The sequence below is a fragment of the Parasteatoda tepidariorum genome, chromosome X2, assembly GCF_043381705.1.
Source record: "Parasteatoda tepidariorum isolate YZ-2023 chromosome X2, CAS_Ptep_4.0, whole genome shotgun sequence".
Lineage (NCBI taxonomy): Eukaryota > Metazoa > Arthropoda > Arachnida > Araneae > Theridiidae > Parasteatoda > Parasteatoda tepidariorum.
This window is the reverse complement of record NC_092215.1, coordinates 35,378,354-35,402,983: the sequence shown is the minus strand read 5'-3', so window position 1 is coordinate 35,402,983 and position 24,630 is coordinate 35,378,354. Positions and strand designations below refer to the sequence as shown.

Here is a 24,630-nt window from a genome sequence, read left to right as displayed (position 1 = left end):
TTCAATACAATAATATATAAATGGATATAAATAATACTTATACTACGAAACTCTCTTTTTCTTAGCAATACTTCAGTTACTTTCCTCATGAAGTGATGCATCATTCTTCAGAAATACAATTTCTTCACAGCTATGCCGCCATGATAGTTTTATAAGTATAATGTGCAAATTTAATGTTAAAATAGGATTAATTTAGCCCATTAGCTAACTAGGAACGTCTGATGGTACATATATGCCCCGTCAAGTTCGAAAAGATAATGAAAACCAGGTCCGAACATAGTCCATGGCCATAGCGGGTCAAATATCTAACATTAATTGTGATAGATCTGTACCAACTGAAACAATTTTTTTTTCTTTTAAAACTTCAATGAACTGGCTTCAGAAAGGTATTAGTTGCTCCGAAATATCCATATAGATAAATATCGGATGACGATAAATATTTCATGAGCAACGTCATGTTGTGTTCTTGTCCTACTGAAACACTGCATATTGTTGGGGTCACAGTAAAATAAACATTGTAATTGTTAATGTAACATTGTTTTTACCCAACAACAGTTAATTTCCTGCTATAAGTTACATTACAGTTTTGTAATAAATTGTTGTAAAATGGAATTTTTTTTATGAAATTGCCCCCGTTCACAATTGATGCGTTTTAAACTCTTCAAAAATATGTATTTTTAAATCTTCTTCACCATGTTTAAAGCAGGATTTTTTTATTGTCATATTATTAATTATTTTTATTTTTAATGACTCGCATTAGTTTTGCTCCAAAATGAAAAAGTTGTATTTTAAACTTTCATTATAGTTCATGTTATCATTTCATAGATATTTATGCAGTATTTAAAAAAAAATGTCTAGTCGCAATTTTAGTATTTAAAATCAAATTCTTTTTCTCCGAGTTGTTTCAAAACAAATAACAATCTTGGCTCCAGATTCATCCAAAAAATATTGCATACAATAACATTATTTGATCAAAAATTTCATTCACTTCAAACATATACAAATTAGAAATAACAGCTGACATGCTTCAAGCTCTCAAAAACAGCCAGACGTGAATTCACGTCTGGCAAATCTTGAAAAGCGTCGCCTGTTTTTAAGCGCTTGAAACATATCGACTGTTATTGTTAAATTGTGTGCATCTTTGACGAGGTATCTCAATGAAGAATCATGATCTTGTAAGTATATTTAATAAACCAACAAAAACACATATAGATAATAAAATAACATGCTAGCAATTAGGTAACAGAAGATTAGTAATAATCATAAATTAATAAAGTCCTTATATACTCTCTGGATAGAGAGGCAGCGCCGCTGCTCCGTAACTAAAGACTGTCTTCTTTGATTTGTTAATAATGACGGAAAATGACATCAGCTAACATCACAGTAGTTTTTTTTCCAATTTATTTTGTTTTATAACCGTCGTTGAACAGCGGACCCAATTTTGGGTTTACGACTTCTAATGTTCAACTCCTTAGCCTTGTAATTTTGAATCAATCCAGAAGACAAGGAAACTCTTGGATAAGTACCCCCAGAGGTGTGATTTGTTATGGGAACATGGAGTACTTTGTGACTCGACTGATTTAACTTGCATCAGCCACCATTTACTTCGGCCGGTGGGGATCGAACCCACGAATTCTTGGTATAATTAGTATATTTTTGAAGAGAACCAATTAGTATATTTTTAAAGCAAATGAAATTTTTAATTAATATATTACCACTTCCGTTTCTTGGGATTATTTATTTTATTAAAATCGCTTAATTTCTGTTCCTATTATTCTGTCCGATTATTAAAATCGCGGAACTTCTGTTCCTATTATTCTGTCAGATTATTAAAATCGCATAACTTTTGTTCCTATTATTCTGTCAGATTATTAAAATCGCATAACTTCTGTTCCTATTATTCTGTCCGATTATTAAAATTAACTTCTGTTCCTATTATTCTGTCCGATTACTAAAATCGCATAACTTCTTTTACTATTATTCTGTCCGATTGCTAAAATCGCATAACTTCTGTTCCTATTATTCTGTCCGATTATTAAAATCGCATAACTCCTGTTCCTATTATTCTGTCCGATTATTAAAATGGCGTAACTTCTGTTCCTATTATTCTGTCCGATTATTAAAATCGCGTAACTTCTGTCTTAAAATTTGTGACATTTCCAACTTAGATGAGCATTTAATCACATTGAATCAATTTTAAATAAAAATTAAACTCAAGAGAGGGAAAAAGAGCAATGAGATGGACCAGTAGCGGGGAGTAAAAAGAAAGTTATTGGGATTATTTATTTTATTAAAATCGCGTAACTTCTGTTCCTATTATTCCGTCCGATTATTAAAATCGCATAACTTCTGTTCCTGTTATTCTGTCCAATTATTAAAATCGCATAGCTTCTGTTCCTATTATTCTGTCCGATTATTAAAATCGCGTAACTTCGATTCCAATTATTCTGTCCGGTTATTAAAATCGCATAACTTCTGTTCCTATTATTCTGCCCGATTATTAAACTCGCGTAACTTCTGTTCCTATTATTCTGTCCGATTACTAAAATCGCATAACTTCTGTTCCTATTATCCTGTCCGATTATTAAATTCGCATAACTTCTGTTCCTAATTATTCTGTCAGATTATTGAAATCGCGTAGCTTCTGTTCCTATTATTTTGTCAGATTATTAAAATCGCGTAACTTCTGTTCCTATTATTCTGTCCGATCATTAAAATCGCGTAACTTCTGTTCCTATTATTCAGTCCGATTATTAAAATCGCGTAACTTCTGTCCTAAAATTTGTGACATTTCCGACTTAGATGAGCATTTAATCACATTGAATCAATTTTAAATAAAAATTAAACTCAAGAGAGGGAAAAAGAGCAATGAGATGGACTAGTAGCGGGGAGTGAAAGGAACTCTATCACAAAAACTCCGAAAATTATTAATGGACCTTATAATTCAGTCCGACAGGGCAAGGAGCAAATCCTTTCCTTCTTCTTCTTAATAAGAATTATTCATAAAATGAAAGCGATTCTTGAAAGTCTGACACCTTGAACTCGAAAGTTTCACTTGAAATTCAAGCACCGCAATGCGTTTTAGATATAACCGTGAGACAAGATCCACTTTTTTTATTAAGTTTCTGGTTCATGAGGTCAACCTAAGTTTCGTCATTGTAATTCATATGAATTGTGTTTCGCTATTCAAAGTCTTGAACCTCAGCACCACCGCGTAAAAGCGGTTCGCTTTTTTCTAGTCATCATTTTCCCCTGACCCCCCTTGGGATGGTAATCATTTTGGAAACTTCTTCATACGTCTCTTTGCATTTTTCTTGAGGAGTTTTGCTTATGATTACGCGTCAGGATTTTGTAAAACCGCTTTTAAAGATTATGTATTAGGATTATACGTGGGAAAGTTAAAGATAGTGCTGAGTGTCCCTCTATAAAGGTAAGCTCCCCTTTCATCAGTTTAAATGACAATTTTTAGCTACTTAAAGTTCCAGAGATCATTTTTTTCTTCTTTTTGTGATCTGTGATATGAAATATTTAAAATGTTAAGAAAAAAGAAAGGAAATAGCTTTCAGAATTTATTGAGCAAATCTAAGATTTATAGTCTTCGAAATGCTTCACAGTCAAAGTAAAATCATGAAGCTTTTTTATTCTGTAATGTATCATATTTCATCTGTGATGTATCATATTTCGTAGAACTGGGGATTCAGAAAAAATGCAATATGATTATTTATTCTTTAGATCTCTTAAGTTTTCTTTTTAACTTACCGAAGTAGTGGAAATTCTTCATTTTTTCAAGCAATGAAAATCGTGGTAAGACAACTGCTTGAGCTAATTGGAATTTTTTTACTGTTAGCTACCACAAATCGCTTTGACATGTTTTCAAACGGAATTTTTATGGGAATGCGAGTTCTAGTATTTTCAAAATAAACGCTTAAATTCTAAAATTTTGTTGCCTCAAGGTAAAAAATTCCGGATCAAATATAATAATATTATAAAATTTTATGGATTATACAGCTAGGGTGCCGGTATTTTTTACCGTAATTTGATCTTAAATTTTTTACAGTGTAGTCCTTATCTACTTCAAAACAAGCACTCTTACCCCCAGAAAAGACAGATTTGACATTTTATGCGTTACAATCTTTTATTTATTCAATGACATGGTTAGTAAATGATTATGAATTTTTCTTTATTAAATCAGGGTTTTCTCAAGATCATCACCCTCAATAAACACTTTTTTTTTCTTAAAGATGGAGGCATTGAGACCTAACACACCATTATGGTTTCAGCAAATTTTTTCGGTATTATGGTTCAACCTACCAATACTATGGTTCTAGGTTGAAATAGTTTTTCCTGATAGTGTGAAAATATACTCTTATATCGTCACCATAGCGGTAAAATTAAGAACAGGTCACATATTGTAATAAATAATAGGGAATTGTTAAGGAAAATTTGTATTAAAATATTTTTTTAAATTTATTTATGAGTTGAAAAACAAACATATTGTTTTAAACACTCATAACAAATTCAAATATTAATAAAGAGTTATGTTTCTTTTTTATACCACTATGGATGATAAATTTTTACACAAAACGTTTACTCAACATTCTCAATGCCGTCAATGATCAATTATTTTTGCACGATTTGGGGAAATTGAAGGCTATATGAAAACTCTTAATCGATTGCAAATAATGGGTTATCTGTATAATTTCTTTATCGATTACAGTATCGGTGTTTATGGCAAAAGAAGTAAAGTTGAATTTTATACATTGAAAAACAAAATAAATGTCAACCAATCATTCTTACGTTTTAATACCATATTATTATTGATGAATTTTATATTACGTGATGTTTTATTTAAATTGTTATTAGCATGATCTTGGAAGAGTTAAAACTCAAAATTATATTTAATTTGTTTGTTTTTTAAACCCGATTCTATTGGATTTTTTTTTATAGTTATCAACAAGGGTTTGCATAAATTCTTAAGTTTCTTGGAACCAGTACCAATTTTTAAAAGCAAACAGCCAGAAAATATTTAGACTTTTTTTTTTCTTAGTGAACATAAAAATTTAAATAAAATATTGGACACAAGCTAATAGTTTTTGGGAGCAATAGCAACCGAACCCTCGGGATTTTTATACAAATTGATAAGTCATTTTTATTTTCCATTTTTATGCTTGGCATTTTATATTTAATATAGAAATCAACTGTTAAATTGATAGTTATTATTGAAATCTTTAATAATAGTCTAAAACTATTATTGGATTTAATAGTATAATAATTTTTTTTCGTTCTTTGCCTCAGAAGATGCCGGAAGTGCTGCTCATTTAACGTTACCCATTTGTCACCCGCGAACCTTAGTCACAGAGGGAAGCAACACTACCCACTCCACACTGCCACAGATACTAGCTCATAGAGTGGGCCACATTCACACACACACAGATACATCCATGACCTGTGCGGGATTCGAACCCTCAACCAGTGCTTCGCAATCAGGCACGCTAGCCTCTCGGCTACCTGATCGGCATATAATATAAATATAAATAAGCCACTATGGCACAGTGGATTAGGCACTAAGCTGAGCTGCCATTGTAAATGACCGGAGTTACATCTCCTGGTGTAGCTTGAAGCCGACCTAGTTTTAGATTAATGGGTACTAGTCTGTTTGGGAAATAAAGGTGGCCGGTGTATAATACTGACCTCATTTCCACTATGATGTAATTGGTCGCAAAATTTTCGAACTTAATTTTCATTTTTACTTCTTCTTATAAAATAAATTTATTATTAATTTTTCCAAAATCATGACATCAATTGAATAACTTATTAAAAGACTGCATTTTTAATTTTTTTGAATAATCATGGCTATCATAAAATATTTTGAATGTTAAAACTTATGTTTAAAATTTAATTTTCAAAAGTTTTTTTTTAAAGTTGAGATAGTAATTAAAACGGGAAATTATTCACTACCTACTTAATCATGTCATTCATAAATCCTAATACTTGTTTAATTTTGCTCTTTTTTTATAATTTGTTATTTTCTGATGATAATAAAATAATACTGATGTATAAAAAATAATATTTAATTTGCCGTAACTGATAAACCTGAATATTTTTAGCATACACATTTTATTTATATTATATATCTTTGCTTACTCTAAAACCACTTTTTTATATTTTGTTTTATTTTAGAAACTTAAATCATCTGAAATTTTTTCTCAATTAGTGTAACCACTAAAAATTACGTGTGAACATTGTATCACATTCAAATGATCTATTTCGTGAGCAGTTATATTGGTTCAAAGTTCAAGTAGATCTTTGCGAAGGCACTACCAAATATTTGTGAATGTATACTAACTATTTTTTAGCATACACATTTTATTTATATTATATTTCTTGGTTTTTTCCTCGAAACCGTAGCTACATATGTGGATTTATTTTAGGAAACTAATATCATCTGAAATTTTTCAGCAATTAGTGTAACCACTGAAAATTACGTGTCTACATTGTGTCACATTCAAATGATGAATTTCGTGAACAGTTACACATTACATTGGTTCAAAGTTTAGGTAGATCGTTGTGGAGGCACTCTTAATGCCTACTTAATCAGTGCGATTATTTCTTATCTGTGCTCAAGAATTTAATTCTGTACTTAACTTGCAAACAAAGCCTGATGACCATGTCTTTTCTTCTAGGAATCAATGGGTTAGTAACAGGACTGTGATTGTCAAGTAGCTGTGTAACAAAATGACAACGAGTCACGATTTGTATCAGGAACTAGAGCTTTATCTTCAGAAAGCACAAGTAAGTGTTCTTCTTTTTTCTGTTTTTTAATTAGTAAAGGACTCCAATTATTTATATTTTGAGAAAAAATTAAATAATTAAAATTAATGATTAATTATTTTATTTATCAATTAATTCTTTCCATCTATTAGCGGTTACTAAATGACTGCGTAGAGTTAATATTTAAATTATCGTTTGAACTGTTTATTTTTACACGTATACAACTGAGAAAAAAAGCATGGTTAAAACTCTCAGGATATGGTAAAATTTATTGTGCATCTGGCTCTATGGGAACACCACAAGGCTCGTTAATTTTTACTGAAGCGCTTTGGTAACATTAACATTAAAATACAGCTTTTAATAATATGTAATAAAATTTGGTAAATGTGGTATAGTTTGGTAATTTTATCATGACATGATATATTCGAACGTAGTATAAAAAGCCTTTATTCGGTTATAGAACATAGTATGAAAACCCTTTATTCGGTTATAGAACATAGAATAAAAACCCTTTATTCGGTAAAAGAACATAGTATAAAAATCCTTTATTCGGTTATATTTACTTTTAAGTTTTTTTTCTTCTTTTACTATATGTATAGTAATAAGAACTATAATTTTGAAAACTAGAATTCTCCGTGAAAGTTTGTTAAAATCTACCAGAATATGGTAACATTTACCATTTTCTGGCTCTATGAGAACACCGAAAAGAGCGGTAATTTTTACCGAGGCGCTTTGGTAATGACCTTTGGTAAAATTAACAATAAAATATGGTTTTATTACCAGTAGTAAATGAGGTAAAATTTGGTAATTGTATCATGACGCCTTAGAGCATGGCATTGAAACCATTTATTCGCTTAAGTTTGATTTTCAGTTTTATATCTTTACTACATGTGTGGTAATAAGAACTATAATTTTGAAAGCCATAATTTCCGGTAAACCGTGATTATACGAACGAAAAAATTGCCAAATGAATGGTATAATCTTGTAATTAAATGGTTTGAATGGTTTAACTTAATTATGATTTTATCACAAGATTTTATGTATTTTAATATTTTTAAAAGATCACCTAGATATTTTAAACTTTCCTATAATTACGTAAACTATTATTATTTTCTTTAAATTAAAACTTTAAAGAAAATTTTTTTAGAAAATTAATAGAATTAAGAATGAGAATTCTTTGAGTAACATTAATTTTAATGGCTTATTAAAAAAATATCTTTAATCATATATTTATTTGTCCTTTCTTTTTTCATTCCTTTTAAGAGAATTTTACTTTCACGTTCTTTGGCGAAATCAGTTTTTGAAAAACAGAAATAATTATATAAAAATTGAAAGTTATTCAAAAACATTAAGTATTATTAAATTTATTTTGAGAAAGTTTATAAAATATGAATATATATACTTAGATGTTCATATTTGTTTGAACTGTTTGTTAACCTTTTGAAGAATGATTTTTTTTTAATGTTAAGATCAACATGTTTAAAAGCTTCAAAATGTTTTTGTTTCACCTATGTTTATCCGGTTTTGCAAATGACATCAATTTTTGAAATTGTTTTCGTATAGACCACCAATCATATTAAATGTCGTTTATCCTTGTGAACAGGTAGTTTGGAGTTGATGAAGGTCATTTAAATAAGAAAAACATGATGAACACCGCCATTTTTTTTTTCAATTCTAACTAGCCATTATTTTCTTTATTGTTATATTTTTTATGCATTTTAAATTTGAATTTCTGAATTAAAAAATGTTAAAGTTCCTGTCAGTTTTCAATAATTTTTCAAACCATCTTTGTCTTGGCTCTTACAGGATCGATTTTTTTTTGTTCATTTATCATTTTATATTTATTTTTACTTTACTTAGTGAGTTTACGCTAAGACTTTCATATAAAGTGAGTAAAATAAATTTATAAGTGATAATTTATAAGCGTATTCTAAAGTGAATAGAATAAATTTTTAAAGTAACTTATTGAAAAATGCACTTTGGTTCAAGGATATCTCAAATTTAACATCAGGTTTATTACCTACGCTTGTCACCTTTAATTATTTGAATTAATATTCGCTTGAAATCTTTTGAAATGAAATAAATTCGTTTTGTTACATTGCCTTCAACTTTGAAAAATTCAGGTAAAAAAATGGCTCCCTGAGGGTTGGTACTTTTTACCATTGTCGTAAAAGTTTACCCTACAAAAAATCAAATATACCGTAATATTTACTGTAATATTTACTGCAAAATCACTGTTTTTTAATAAGTATTACTGTAAAAATTACAGTATAAAATTTTACCGTAAAAATGGACTGGATAGATATAAAATAAAAATGGAATTAAATGGATTTTATGGATGTTGCTTTCGGGGTGCCAGTACTTTTTATCGTAATTTGATCCGGAATTTTTTACAGTGTTGCTAACCAATTTACTAGTGTGATGCAAAAAAAAAGTCTTAAAATCATTTAATAAAATGCCACGTGATTTAAAGTACATTAATATTAATTTTTTGATCAATGTATTTATTAATACTAGCAAGGCTACAGTCACTAAAATATCACTTAATTCTGTTTTCCACTAAACTTTCTAGCTACTGTATTATAATCAGTAACAGTGTTATTCAGATCTTAAGTCTAAATTCAGAAAATGTATCTATACAAAGAATTATTTTTGAAGCAATGGTATTACTTCCAAACTGCACGCTGTTTAAGTGGGCTTTAATTTTTGAAAAATATTGAAACTTCTTTATTTTTTATACACTAAATTGAATAAAAGTGTTTTTTGTGTCCTTTTTGGTAAAATAATATTATGAATCCCAGTTACTTTAACCCTTTTATTTAAATTTCAAATTCTTTTAATTTCCAAAATTGATTTCCTTTAAAATTCGATTTTAAAACATGGTGTTTCTAAGTCTGCAATTCTTGTGCTTTCAGTTTAGTTTATGACCGTTAATGATACAGACCATTTAAAAAATACATTTTTGTGAGAAAGAAAAGCGTTTAATAAATCCTTTTAAGCATTAGATTTAAAATATCCTATTTACAAAATATATTTGAGTAAACTATGTAGATAAGGCTATGTAGATAACTTTCTTTGTTAAAATTTTTTGTTATCATTCTTCAGAAATGATAGAATCACTTGCCGATAGAATTTCATATCGTTTATTTCATGTTATTTTCTCAAAACATTTTTATAGTTATCGCCAACAATTTTAAACTATATTTTCTAAAGCAAACAATCGTCATAGTTTCCAACATGTTATTTGGTATACTTAACAAAACAAAAAAAAGAAAACTTTTAAAAATAAATTCCTTAAGCCTGGAATTCATAGGGTCAGAGAACTTGAACAATTAGGATGTTGAGGCTCTTGATCTTGTTATATTGGTCTTGAGATTGTTTAAGTATATGATTTGGGCATAAATGACGATTTTCAAATTGTTGCGTTCCTCTATAAGCGTAATAGGTTTTATAGGGAGCGCCTTTCTATTTAAATAAAACTCACCACTCCTTTCTTTAGATTGAGTGAATTACTTTGATCAAAATCGTTGTGAATTAGTTCTGAACAATAAGACGAAAATATCATTATATAACATGGCTAATAAGTTAAGATATTGGAATGGAAATAGTCCATTATTGTACTACATTATATAAGTTGCTAATCTGCTTACAATCTTTTACTAACCTGCTACAGTATATAAGTTTTCATCAATAAGTTTCTAAAAGTTAATTTCGTATAAGTTTTTTAATTTCGCATGGATAACTCTTAACATTTTCCATGGATCATTTGGGGCAATATATTAAAGGGCGTTTCGATATTTTTTGTCATTTATAAGCTCATTATATAGTTCAAAGTCATGACAAAGATATTTTAAGTGACAGTTATTTTCTTTCTATTGCTAATTCTATGAACGCTAAAATGGAATTTTAAAAGACTAACGAAACAAAATTTATCTTTGAAAAATCTTTTACTATGAATAGTTTATCATAAAAAAATCGCATATATATAAAAATCTCAATGTTGAATGTTTTGATTCTTATGTTGATTTTTCTTTCGCACGGCAAAATAAGAGCATAATCGTCTTGGAAAATTCCATCTCCTGCAGGGGACAAAATTTGCACCATAGGATAGACCTGGTCAGCTGAAACTTCTCTATTATTCTGTCCTTACACCTTTCGTTTCAGGGTTATAAATGGGCCAGCAAAAAACCACGACACAGCTGCCTATACCATAACAGATCCATTTTCAGGATAAGTAATTGGAATTAGACAATCAGGATCATACGCATCTGAAGATGTCCTCCAAATGTATAACCGTCCAGTTGTACCGAAAAGTGTGAAAGATGATTTATCTGACCATACTCTGTCTTCCACTTATCAATCGACCAGGTTTTGTAGCTTGACGCCACTGCAGACAACGTTTGATATAAATAGCTTTGACAAATGGATCGGGATTGCTGCTCTGCCGTGAATGTTATTCTTATAAAGTGACCCCTTAGCTGTGATTACTGACACTGGAGAATCCAAATGCTGATTGAGCTCTGCTGTCACTTTGGCTGTAGTTTTCTTTTTAGACCTTACAATACGTTTCAATATCAGTTGATATCTGTTGTTCAGTTTCTGCTTTCTGTAATTTCTGACACTGGAGAATCCAAATGCTGATTGAGCTCTGCGGTCACTTTGGCTGTAGTTGTTTTCTTTTTAGACCTTACAATACGTTTCAATACCAGTTAATTTTTTTAATTTAGCTTCTGCTTTCTGTAATTTCTGACACTGGAGATTCCAAATGCTGATTGAACTCTGCTGTCACTGTGGCTGCATTTGTTTTCTTTTTAGACCTTACAATACGTTTCAATACCAGTTGATTTCTGTTGTTCAGCTTCTGCTTTCTGTAATTTCTGACACTAGAAAATCCAAATGCTGATTGAACTCTGCGGTCACTGTGGCTGCATTTGTTCTCTTTTTGGATCTTACAATACGTTTCAATGCCAGTTGATTTCTGTTGTTCAGCTTCTGCTTTCTGTAATTTCTGACACTGGAGAATCCAAATGCTGATTGAACTCTGCTGTCACTGTGGCTGCATTTGTTTTCTTTTTAAACCTTACGATACGCTTCAATACCCATTGGTCTCAGTCACTCAGCTTCTGCTTTCTTCTACTATATTTTGCTTTAACAAACGTCTCTTGTCACGCTGTGCGTACGCCGTCATGACTTTAGATACCGTACCTCTAGAAACGCATTAAAACTGAGATATATGTAAAAATAAAATATTGTTTTACTGTATTTGAAAGGAATACGCTAGTCATGAAAGTCTCAGTAGTCTTCTATTATAGTATCAGTAGTCTTCAATGATAAATTTTTTTTGGAAGGGATCAAATAATATTTCAGTACCTATATTATACGTTTTGCTAATACTGATTTATTTTTATGTATTTTTAAATGATACTTATATTTTATGATACTAATGCAGGCAGTTTTAATTATAATTGTTTATTTCTCATAAAACTGAGTTTGTTTAATCAAAACGCTATACAATGCATTAAATACCATTTAAAAGTAAAATTTTGCAAAAATTTAGAATTTAGTATTAAATATTGCATTCCTCTTTTAATCGAATAACCCGCATAATTGCATAGATTTAGCTGGAGCCGATGGTATTGTTTTAAGCGGGGTTGACTGTATCACCTTTTTCCTATCACTTTCTGCGCAGCAGAGAAGTGCTCAAGTAGTTTTAAGAAATCCTAAGTTAGGAATGTATTTTTAAATTGCATTAAAACTGCAGCTTGTGGAGAGAACCCGATTGAAGATTACCGCAAGAAATTGCTCGTTTGAAGATCTCAGTGACGTGAAAATTTCCAAGATCTTTCAAAATATCATGCAACAGAGAACAAAACAAGATTCCTCGTTCCCCAGAGTTCTTTTGGAAATGAAGGAGTTTTAACTTCTGTGCGGCACATTAGCATTTCCTAAAAGCCATTATAAATAACGACTTCCTAAAGAATGTCTTGCAGACAGGGCTTTAAATTATAGCGCAAATTTAGCCGAATGAAAGCAAAATACATAAGGTAGAGAGTGAATGCCATGTAAATGTGTGTTGCTTGCTCTTAAAAATTATTTCTAATGGTACGTGTAACAATACTCGCGTTCTCCAAACGTTCTTAGGTCAAAGGGGTCAAAGACCATTTTCAATGCTAAAAAAATCAAATGGCAATTTTCCTATTAATAAATAAATATGAACAGTGAGCGAAAGGAAAAACGGAAGATTCAAACAGAGCTTTTGATATAATGGTCGGATATAACTTATTTTCATACATTTTTTCAAAATTTATTTTTGAATATTCCTTTTGTGTAAACCTATTTTTTTATAAAAGAATCTTTTGCGAGACTGTTTTCAGTGCTAATATCTAATAAAATAAAATAAAAATAATAAAAAAGTTAAAAATATTATTTCTGGGTTTTGGCTTTTAAAATCAATTAAGCATTATTAATCGTAAAGGGAACAGCTTAGCCGGTTTTTTTAAAACCGGTTTTTTTAAAAATATTAATATATTTTTTGTATAAAATTTTTGTTCCTTTAAAAATTTACATCTAAAAGGACTAGCGACAGTATAAATCCCACTTTTTCCTAAGAAACTTATACTATGCAAAACTGTTCCTTAGTAATATTCCCAGATAGGTATCTTCTAAAATAATCTCTAGATTATTTTAGAAGCATTTGATTCAGCATATCACGCAGCATTTGATTCAGAAATACTTTATTGCTGCGTGGAAATCATGGTGATTTTAAGCCTGTCAAACGTTCTTTCAAATAATTTGAAATTGTGGCTTTCTGGGAGACAAGAAAGTAATGTTTCTTTTACGTTAAAATTAAAAAGATTAATTTTTAAAAATCTTCCTTTTTAATTAATGATGTTATCCTTCATATCATCTAGTGTGCTGTCTTCGATGCTGGGTACATAAAAATCAATTGGATTTTGTACAAAATATTTGGAGAAGGCACATTAGACATCATCCAAATTTTTAAACTTTTCGGAACTTAAAATAAGATATCAGAATAAATGGTTATCCAATTGCATAATTTAGGATTAATATGGTAGGCGAGGCAATAACTCCATCTACAATTGATAATTTTTTCAGGGTTGATCTTTCTGATCGATACGATTCAAAAGGATAAAAATTTTGAGATTCGAAGAAAAACTCCTTTAAAACTTAAGAAAACCTCTTTTGGCATTTACGAAGCACTAGTGAAATTCAAAAAACATATTAAAGTTGAATGTATACTGGTGGTTTTCAAAATAATGGAAACACCTGTGAATAAAAGAGATATATAAGAATATGCTATGTAAGCTTTGAAATATAATCCTAAAGACCAGTTTTTTCTTATATGTAGAATGTATATACACTGGTGGACAAAATTACGAGATGGAAAGCATTTTCGCACATTCATTCGCACATGCAAGATACCCGCACACCGCTCCATGTGTTTGACAATGGTTTCGTGAATGCCCAGAGGTACAGGCAGAAGGTCCTAGAGCCCTATGTGCGTCTTTTCAGGGGCGCTGTCGGCCCTGAGTTCATTTTTATGGACGACAATGCGCGACCACATAGGGCTCTCATTTTTGGTGAGTATCTGGAAAGCGAGGATATTCAACGAATGGATTGGCCGGCCAAATCCCCTGACCTGAATCCTATTGAACATGCTTGGGATGCTCTTAGGAGAGCTATTGCGATGCGCCAACCTCCCCCCAGAACCATCCTGGAGTTAAAAATTGCTCTGGTGAAAGAATGGGAGGGTGTTCCACAAGTCCTCCTTAACTCATTCATTAACGGCATGCATACTCATTGTGCATGCTGTCTGTCAGTCAGGGGTGACCATACACCATACTACAGGCAACACACGCTGTACAAGCCTCACTTTTATTGTCATCTTTTATCCTTAAGTTCAGACTACATTGGATTTATTGGCAATAGGTCTTGCCAGTGAATGGCACTTTCATTTTTGTTTTGCATACTTTATTATCATGAAATAAGCTATATCCATACCAAATTTCATTTATTTATATTCAGTATTTTTTGAGATATTTGGGAAAATGTCTTCCATCTCTTAATTTTGTCCACCAGTGTATATTATGACAGTATGAAATAACTTTATGGTTAAGTTATGTATGTCTTCCATTTTTGTGAAAGGCGTAAAATGACAGACTTTCCAAGAGGGCATACTGTCGGAGTACATAGAGAACGGTAAAATTACCAAATAAATTATTTGAATACCTATATTTTGGTTTAATTAACAGAAATGTCTTTAGCATATAGTACGTTAATTTTAACAGAATTTCTTTTTCACCGTGCATAATTTTTAATGTTACGACACTTTTTTTTTATCTTTAATCTTTTCTAACTTGATTGGATTTCTGGTTAATTTTATAATTTAATTACTTTTAAAATAATTGATGATTTTTTATGAAAATTTTCTTCGCTAACCTGAACTGTTAGGGGATCTTTTAGAGATCTTTAATTATGGAGATCTTTAATAATTGCATGTATCTACTGCACTTCCCTCGCTAGCAACTCCCTCGTGCGGGCTTCATTTTTATATTTTATCACCATTTTTCCAAAGAATTTAGTTATTATTCTAACAGATTTTGTTGATGCTAAATAATACAACCTTAAATGCTATGTAACATTTTTATATTCTGTATCATTTCGTATGTTCACGCATTATTTATTTCAGTTATTTTTTGAAAAACATCAAATACTCATTTAATGACTTCCATGTTATTGTATTTTATTATACTTTTTTTGTGAATTTGTTTGGTTTTCCGTAAAACACTTTGGAATTGTGGCTATGCTTAGTTATCATGTTTTGTCCTACAAGGGAAAAAAGATAAAGATGTGTGGTAATTTATGACCTGGAACGGTGTAAAGTTAAATGACCCGTAGCATTCCTTTTTGCTACTGTCAGAATTGTTTAGGGTGGAATTTTTGTGATTCTCACCCCTCGGGAATTAGTCTTTTTTGCTATCATTCTTAAAAATGAACTCATATCATTGATGTTCTTTTACAACCTTTTGATAGTTGCGCAGAATTAAAAAAAATAAATGATCTTCGATATAATGGAATTTTAGGTTTTAAAAATAATTATAAATTATTATTGATTTATCATTGATGTTCTTTTACAACATTTTGATAGTTACACAGAATTTAAAAAAATAAATGATCTTCGATATAATGGAATTTTAGGTTTTAGAAATAATTAAAAATTATGCAAGGACAGTTGGAAAGTTTTAAAATTTTAGGTTTTGAAAAATAACTCAAATTTATGTGATCGCAACCGGAAACATTTTTAAAAATGGGTTAAAATTTTAGGTTTTATAAGCAATGCAAAATTATGTAAAAGAAATTGGACACGATTTTTAAAATAATTTAAAGTTTAAGGTTTTGAAAATAATTCAAAATTATGTCAGGGCATTCGGAAACGTGTTTAAAAATTGTTTGAAATTTTAGATTTTAAAATCAATTCAATTAAAAATAATTCAAAACTGTAAGGGGCAATAGGAGACGTTTTTAGAAATGGTTCAAAATTTTAGGTTTTAAAAATAATTCAAAATTATGAAAGGGTAATCGGAAGCATTTTTAAAAATGTATAAATTTGTTCAGAAACTTTTGTAAGAATTTTTTTTTAAATAAAATTTTAAAGATTCTAAGAACTTAATGTTTTTTTTATTTCGTTATTCCTTATTGTTTATAATTGAAAAATATTATTTTATTTTATTTTTATTTTATTTTAAAGAAAATACACACGACAGATAAAACCTAATTACGATGGTGTATGCAATGAAAAAACAAAGAATTCTTAAAATGAAAATTTTAAACGGTGTAAGAAAAAAAAAACTTCCAAAGACTTTTAGTTTTAAAATTATGAATTAAAAACCTAAAATATCGTCCTGATTTTCTAAAATAAGAATTCCGAGAACGAGATATTTTTTTTTGTGAATGGTTCTTTTTTTGAAATTGTTAAATAGCTAATCATAATTTTATGAAATGAAATGAAATGTTAAAAAATGAAAATATGAATTTTGTGGAAAAAAATACAGAAAAATTTGTCTTTTATGGAGTTTAGATATGAAATTCTGAATTAAAGACGTCACCAAATCCCTTTGACTAAAGCAAAGTTTTTTTGAAGTGTTCATTTTTGACGATAAAATATTTTATGGTGGCTCTGTTTTAACGGTGATGACCATTTTTGTGGGTCTGTTTTAACAGTAATCACCCTTGTAGTTATTAAATTTTACTGAGAAAAGTATTATGATGTCGCTAATAAATCAAGGCTTCGTCCTTTATACATTTTAAAGATTTAAAACATTTCACATTTTTATTTATCCAGAATAATCATGACCGGAGAACTCATTTCAAGCAGTTAAGCTGAAGGGTGATTTAAACATTGAAGATAATTTAATTTCCGCTTTCAAGTTATGGCACTTCACAATTGGGTTTAATTTCTTTCAGGAAATGAAATTAGTACTGCTTAATCTCCTAACATTTACGTCAATATTTTGATTTTACTTTTTTTTTTAATTCAAAGCAACATTAAAAATGGGTTCATTCGCCTCATTTCCTTTCATTTATATACATATTTTCTTTAATTTACCACGAAACAATGGCTCTCATTGTTGATTTTTTCCAATTGATTGAGCAAGCTCATTTTTGATACTTTTTGCTCAGTTAAAGTAAGTTAATTAGTATATTTAATTTAAATTAGATTATCAGTTTTTATGTAAATAACGTATTGTTATATTTTGAATTATTCCCTAGTGGTTAATGTCACCTTTTTTTAAACTAATAATAGTTGATTAAATATGTCCGACAGATCTGTTAGTTCTGGTCATTTTCAAATGTATATTAATTGTTAAATGAAAATTCTTAACAATTACATTTCCTCTTTTTTTTTTTTTTTTTTGTACACGCACTTACGTTTTTCAACATGTTTCTTAATTTTTAATTGAATTCTTACTCGCAAAATGTAATAATTATTTTTAAATAATTTTCTTCATTGTTTCATAATAAATTTAATTATATAAAATTGTTGTAATTGACCCAGGAGTACCCTGGAGTAAGATTCTACATCCCCTGCCAATGTTAAGCAATGACATGTGATGTGACCCAATTCCTTATTCATAGGAACGAAATTATCGAAAATCACAATTAAGCAACTAAGTTTCTTAATTTCAGTGAATAAAATTTTAAAAAAAATGTTCCTTAAATGTACCTCATTAATATGGAATTAGCTTTTCATATAATTCTACGTAGGTTAACATGGGTGAGACGAAAGAATCGAATCTAAAATTTCCCAAATATGGCTTTTATTTCCAAAATCATTTAGAAAACTTTTATTTGAAACATGAGTACTTTTCGTCTGATTTAGAACTTTTGAATTTTTGAAGCCGAAAATATGCACAGCTGTACTTATTTTTGTGTTAGTTAGGTGTTAAGAAAAATTGGTTCTCAACATTGCGCAAATATGGCTTTTATTTCCAAAATCATTCAGAAAATGTTAATTCGAAACATGAATTCACTTATCGTCTGATTTAGAATTATTGAAATTTTAAAACCGAAAATATGCACAGTTGTACTTATTTTTGTGTTTATTAGTTGTTAAGAAAATTTAACTCTAAACAATGCGCAAATATGGCTTTTATTTCCAAAATCATTCAAAAAAACTTTTATTCGAAACATGAGTACTTATCGTCTGATTTAGAACTTTTGAATTTTTGAAGCCGAAAGTATGCACAGCTGTACCTATTTTTGTGTTAATTGTTTGTAAGAAAATAGATAAATGAATAAGTACTTTATAAACACTTACAAAAGCCACAAAGTGCGTTAAGACTGGCACGTAATTTCAATTGATATGAAGCCGTCTTTATAAGTGCAAACGATTTTTTTTTATTTCAGAAACGAAACTTATAACACTGGCAACAGTCATAGTTCTCAATGAACCTCCTGAATTACTTGTAAGAAGTTGTCGAGGATTTGTCTACGACAATGAACTTGGGTGGAGAGATATATATGTTCCGGCTTACGCCCATTGCTATCATTTGACCTTCAAGTCTTCATTTTCTTTTTTATGATTCGTATTCTCTGTCTTTTCGTATCGTTGGCATTTTGACTTAGTTTTAGATTCCCTGGGTGAACTAATGTTTTTCGCCACTGATGCAGAAGGGCAGGAAATTATAAGGTGTCACCATACTATCAAGGATCATTATATGGCGGGCGTCTTTTTGCCGTAAAATTCTTTCAGGAACTTGATAGTTTCATGGACTTAATTTAAAATGTTTCTTTACACATTGAAATTTCAACTTTTTTTTCTACATTCACAAAAAGAAAAAGAAAGTTTTTACTTATTTATTATGTATGCGTTTGTATTCAGCATTGAGGGCGGCTTTCTTTTTTTCACTATAATAAAATGTTACTATTTATAATTCAATTCAATTCTTTTAATAAAATTTAACAATAGTAATCATCGGATAGCCGATTCCTTTCAGATTGCAATTCTATAGTCCAACAAAAAAAGACAAGTGTGAAAAATTGGATCAAGCATTTAGATAAACTCGGGGACTTTTCAAAGGAAATTAAATCGTATTTGCGTTACAAAAATAGAAAAATCGCGAAATTTCAAATGGATTGACGTATGTCAAATAGACTATTCCATTATCTGTTCACCACTGGGAATATTGGTTAATACTGTAGTAGGTGCGAGCTCGGAACAGAATATGAATTGAGCTATCCATTGCCGGAATTCAAACCTGGTTAATTCTAATTTTGTGAAGGACAAAATTCATGAAAGGGCTGTTTTTAAAATGAAAGGTATACTTTATTTTTAAAGGTATACTTTAAAAAAATAAAATAAAAATAAAATAAAATTCCTAAGGATCTCTTCAAAAATTAAAAAAATTGAAAAGTGATCGATCCCTTAATGGGTCCAAATTTCTCCATAAATGACTCTTGAAATATTATAAATAAATCGTAAAAAAATATTTTTTAAATTTATTTTTAATTAGATTGCTTGAATAGTAGATGAATAAGTAAATCTTATGTCCTGAAATTAACAATGAGGCTTACTAAATGTTGAAAGAATGAAATAATTTGGCTATAATCAACCAATCAGGAAAAAAAGTTTCTCTAAAGAAACAATAAATAAATTAAATCAAGTCTTAAACTTAGAAGGATTCCACAGTTTTTATTTAAACTTTATTTGATATCGCAGTGACAAAATTTGTGATGTCAAAAATAATTCAAAGAAGGAAGATATTCTTTAAACAATAATGTTACTTATATTCGGTATTGAATAATGTGTCATTTTATTTAGTACAAAAATCAATTTTGGATGTAATTTAAATATATTACACTTTATTTATTTGTTTATATATTTGTTTACCAAAGTACCAATATCAAGTATTTGTATTTATCAAGTATTTGTTTACCAATAGGATAAAAAAATATTTTTGCTTAGTTCATTCCTTTTAAATTCTTTCAAATGCGACAAATGGATTTTTAGAAAAAAATTTAGTCGGTTAATTTTGGCCTGTTTAAAAAGATAAAAGTAAAAATTTCATCATAATGTTCATGAAAATTAACAGCTTTTAAATAAGCTACCATGCTTTAAAATTGAATGATTCAAATATTTCTAAAAATCTATACGCCTTTTTTTTTTTAATATCCATGCCTCGACCTTAGTTTCCATGCCTTTTTTTAAAAAAAAATGCCAGACGAAGTTTACGCAATAAAAATATTTTTATTGTATTATTTATTATATTTAGATAAATAATTGTGCAGACTAATAAAGAAAATGCGCAATACTTTTAAATTTCATTAAAAATTGACGTTTTTATCGAATAAGTTATACACTGTGAAAAGGAACTGTCAAAACTACGAGAATATGGTAAAATTAACCGTGTTTTTGGCTTTAAAGGAACACCAAAAAGCTCGGCAATTTTTGCTGAAGTGCTTCGGTAAATTTAAGTATAAAATATGGCTTTATAATGTATGATAAAATTCGGTAATTTTATTATGATATCTTAGAGCATGGCATAAAAGCCTATTATTCGAAAAAATTTACTTTTAGTTTCGCATTTTTTAGTAAAAGTGTGGTAATAAGGACTATAATTTTCAAAACCAGATTTTCCCGTAAACCATTACCATATAAACGGATAAATCATGAAATGAATAGTTTAAATACCTTATATTTTGGTTTCCAGAATTATATTTGCTTTTTTTTTTTTTAACCAGAAATGTAATTATCTTATAGTATGACAATTTTACCAGAATTTTTTTTATATTTCAGTAAATAATTGTACAGTCTAATAAAAAAAATACAATACGTTTGAATTTCATCAAAAATTGACTTTTTTATTGAATAAAATTATAGGTTATTAAAAGTGAATATAAATAAATAATCATTATTTCTTAAAAAAAATTTTTTTAGATTCCTTTTACATCTGCAGGGGGGGGGGGATTAAGAAATATGTCTAAAACTCTCTGAAAATTTTCATCAGATACAGCCTCATTACGTCACTATTTCATCAAATAAAGTTGTATTAAAAGCTATTGAATGCTTAGAATTTTTAGGACGTAATAATATTTATTTATTGTTTCTCTTAAGAAACTTTAATACACAAATTCCTCTTCCCGATTGGCTGATTATATCCAATTTATTTCATTCTTTCAGCATTAGATAAGCTTCATCGTTCATTTCAAGAAGTATGATTAATCGATTAAGTTACTATGCGGCCTCAGTTAGTAAACCTAATTAGAGAACTTGGCTACCACCACAACAAATAAGATTGTTTCAGCACTGGTTTTAATTAACCTTTTTTTTTCTCCGCGCGAAGGATCATGTATTATTTTTTATGATGCTCTGATTATATTTCTTAATTGGTTTTGTTTGTTTGAATTTTTTCTTTTGTGACCAGATCTTCCATCTAAAGTAGACATAGTGTGTTATGTGTTCTTTCTTAGGGGGTGGTTCTTTGCTGTCTTTCATTTATTATTGAACCATCATTTAAACATATTTATTATGTGCTATGTTAAAATTAAACCCGGAAGAAATTATTAAAAATATACGCCTATTTATCGTTTATGTCATGCCTGCTTACGCTTTACTGTCAGTTTATAAATGTTTAATTATACATGTCTGATATAAGAAATGAATTATTTTATATGAAGATTAGAAGATAAAAATTAATAAGAAAATTATGAAATATTATTATTCATGCTTGTAATTAGTGAATGATTGACTAGATTGAAGTTTTGATTAAATTTAATATTAATTACAAAATTAATATTAATTGAAATAGTTTTATTAATATAAATCTACAATTTGCAATGGGTTTGAAATTTTTTTTTTATTTTATTTTAAGATGAGCAGATAATTAATTAAAAAAATGATGCAATATTTGTGTGTAACTTACAAACCATTTATTAAACTGTTTATTTTGATTAAGTTTTGTTCCAACAGCAATGCTGAGAAAAAATTCTGGTAAAATTACCGTATTGAATCATAGTGACATTTCTGGTAATAAAAACAACAACATGGTAAATGAAACCGAAATAAAGTGTATTTAAACCATTCATTTGGAAATTTTCCCGTTCATATGGTAACAATTTGCGAGAAATTCTTGTTTTCAAAATTATAGTTCTTATTACTAACATTTAGTGAAAAATAAAAAGCAAATATAAAAGAATAAGTTTTTTTATTTATACCATGATCTAAGATATCTTGACAAAACTGTTACATTTTGTCGGAATTATTTAATTTTATCTCATATTATTAAACTATATTTTGTTATTAATTTTACCGAAATCATCACCTAAGCGTTCAAAATTACCGAGCTTTTTGGTATTCCTATACAGTCAGAAACACGTTAAATTTTACCATATTCCGGTAGTTTCGACTAGAAGACGGTAGTTTAGACTTCGGTAGTTCCGGTAGGTTCGTAATTACAATAGTTATATTACTTATAATTAATATATTACAATAAGTTGTTATTTCTTTGACTAAAGGCTGATAATGAAATATCATGGCCATTTGTAAATCTTTATTTCATACAAAAATTTACCTCATTAATATTTATTTTCAAGAACTGCATTCCCATTTGAAATAAGTTCAATAATTTTATTTTTATTTGGACGCCTAAGATAGTTAGCTACAATCATTAATCCTTTGTTGCAGAATTTTAGTTAAACGTATTTTTTACACTTTTTTTTTAATTATTTTGTATTAATTCAGGTCGTAATACGTGAAAAAGTATTATATTTATCTTTTTAATAACTTAAAGCTATTAAATACCGAACGAAATACCAGTGTTTTTTCTGTGTTTAAGGCGTTAACGCGACTTACTTCCAATCAATAATGTTTCAAATTTTCTTTCGTTTGCAGCTATTTAGTTCTAAGAAAAACAGTTATTCATTAATTTGCAGTATCAAATATTGATAAATTTTTGAACATGAATGAATATAAAGAAAAAAATCTAAATTCTTTTTTTTTGGGGGGGGGGGGGTTNCTTTTTTTTTGGGGGGGGGGGTTATATTTTACAAATATAATTCCGGTAATCTAACAATTTTTTTTTTGTATGTAATAGGCAGTTTTTTTATAATTAAAAAATGCAAATATTTTTTTACTTGTAATTAGGCTGACAAAATATAAGGGACACCGGTGTCCCATCGGCGTCAAAGGGTTTGGAAATAATGGTGATTGAAGACTGAAGAAGTTGAATGTTTTACCACTAATTGGAGGAAAGCAGTATAAGTGGAATATTTATCCTAAAGAGGATGATTAATAACACTAGCTGAAGAATTTTGATAAATAATTTTAGGAAATTATTATCATCTAATCGTTTAATAATTCTATTGTCCAGAGTGTGAAGGTAAACAAATCGAGTGAAGAATCAAATTGTGGTAAATAATAAAAATCATTTTTTTTTTAAAATATGGAGCTCTAAAGTAAAAAAGATTCATCATTTTTAATGTACTCAGGGGTCTGTTTAGAAGAAATTTGGGTCCGTTACGGACCCTTCACAAAATATCTTTTCATAAAAACGGACCCTTCACAAAATATTTTAACTTAAAAACGGACCCTTCACAAAATGATTTTTCTTTTAATCGGACCTATCACAAATTTTTTTATCTTCATTATTATTTTGTTAATCGAATAAATCCTTCCCAGGGCAGAAAACAAGAAAGATGGATTATAAACGTTGTCTTCGGCAGAGGATTCTTCCATTATTCGTCCGAAATGCGTTCAGCAGTATAGGTTAAATACCAAATATTTGTATGTTGCATCTCTAATTTAGAAGCAGCAATTGCTGTTCATTTTTAAAAATTTAATTTTTTTATTGTAATTTTACAGTGCCCAGCGTAATCTTGTATCTATTTACAATTTAAAAACTCATTGAAAAAGTTCTTTGCAATAACCGGACCCTATTTGCACAAATTCATAAAAGCGGACCCTGGTTGAAAGAATGTGAGTATTTTTCTCACAATTTCGTGAAAAAAGGACCTTTCACAAAATGTCTGGACAGACCCTTGGTACTTATAAAATGTTAAAAATAATAAATTTAAAAAAAATGGCCCAGAAACAAGGCTGAACCCAACGAAACACCCCCGGCCACCAAGAAATGCAAGTGTAATGTATACATTAGCGTAGTTTTCGCCAAGAAAACCTGAGAAATCGTGTAGTTTTCCCCAAGAAAACTTAAGGAATCGCATAGTTTTCACCAAGGAAATCTAAGGAATCAATCTATTGGCTATTGATTTCAATTATTGCCAAGGCTCTTTTTCTTAGACACGCGCATTCAAATGTGTTGGCGAAGAAGAAAGAATGCGAAA

General features: G+C 29.2%; 1 protein-coding gene across 3 annotated transcripts in view; it reads left to right on the top strand.

Annotated features, from left to right (window-relative positions):
- Nucleotides 1-24,630, top strand: part of LOC107453411 (crossveinless c) — a 326,116-nt gene that overhangs the window by 123,603 nt on the left and 177,883 nt on the right. For all 3 annotated transcript variants that reach the window (XM_043039800.2, XM_043039814.2, XM_043039807.2), the window contains exon 3: nucleotides 6,684-6,792. In XM_043039800.2, coding sequence (XP_042895734.1) covers nucleotides 6,736-6,792 — 57 coding nt within the window. In that variant the 5' untranslated portion in view covers nucleotides 6,684-6,735. The remainder of the gene's footprint in view (nucleotides 1-6,683; nucleotides 6,793-24,630) is intronic.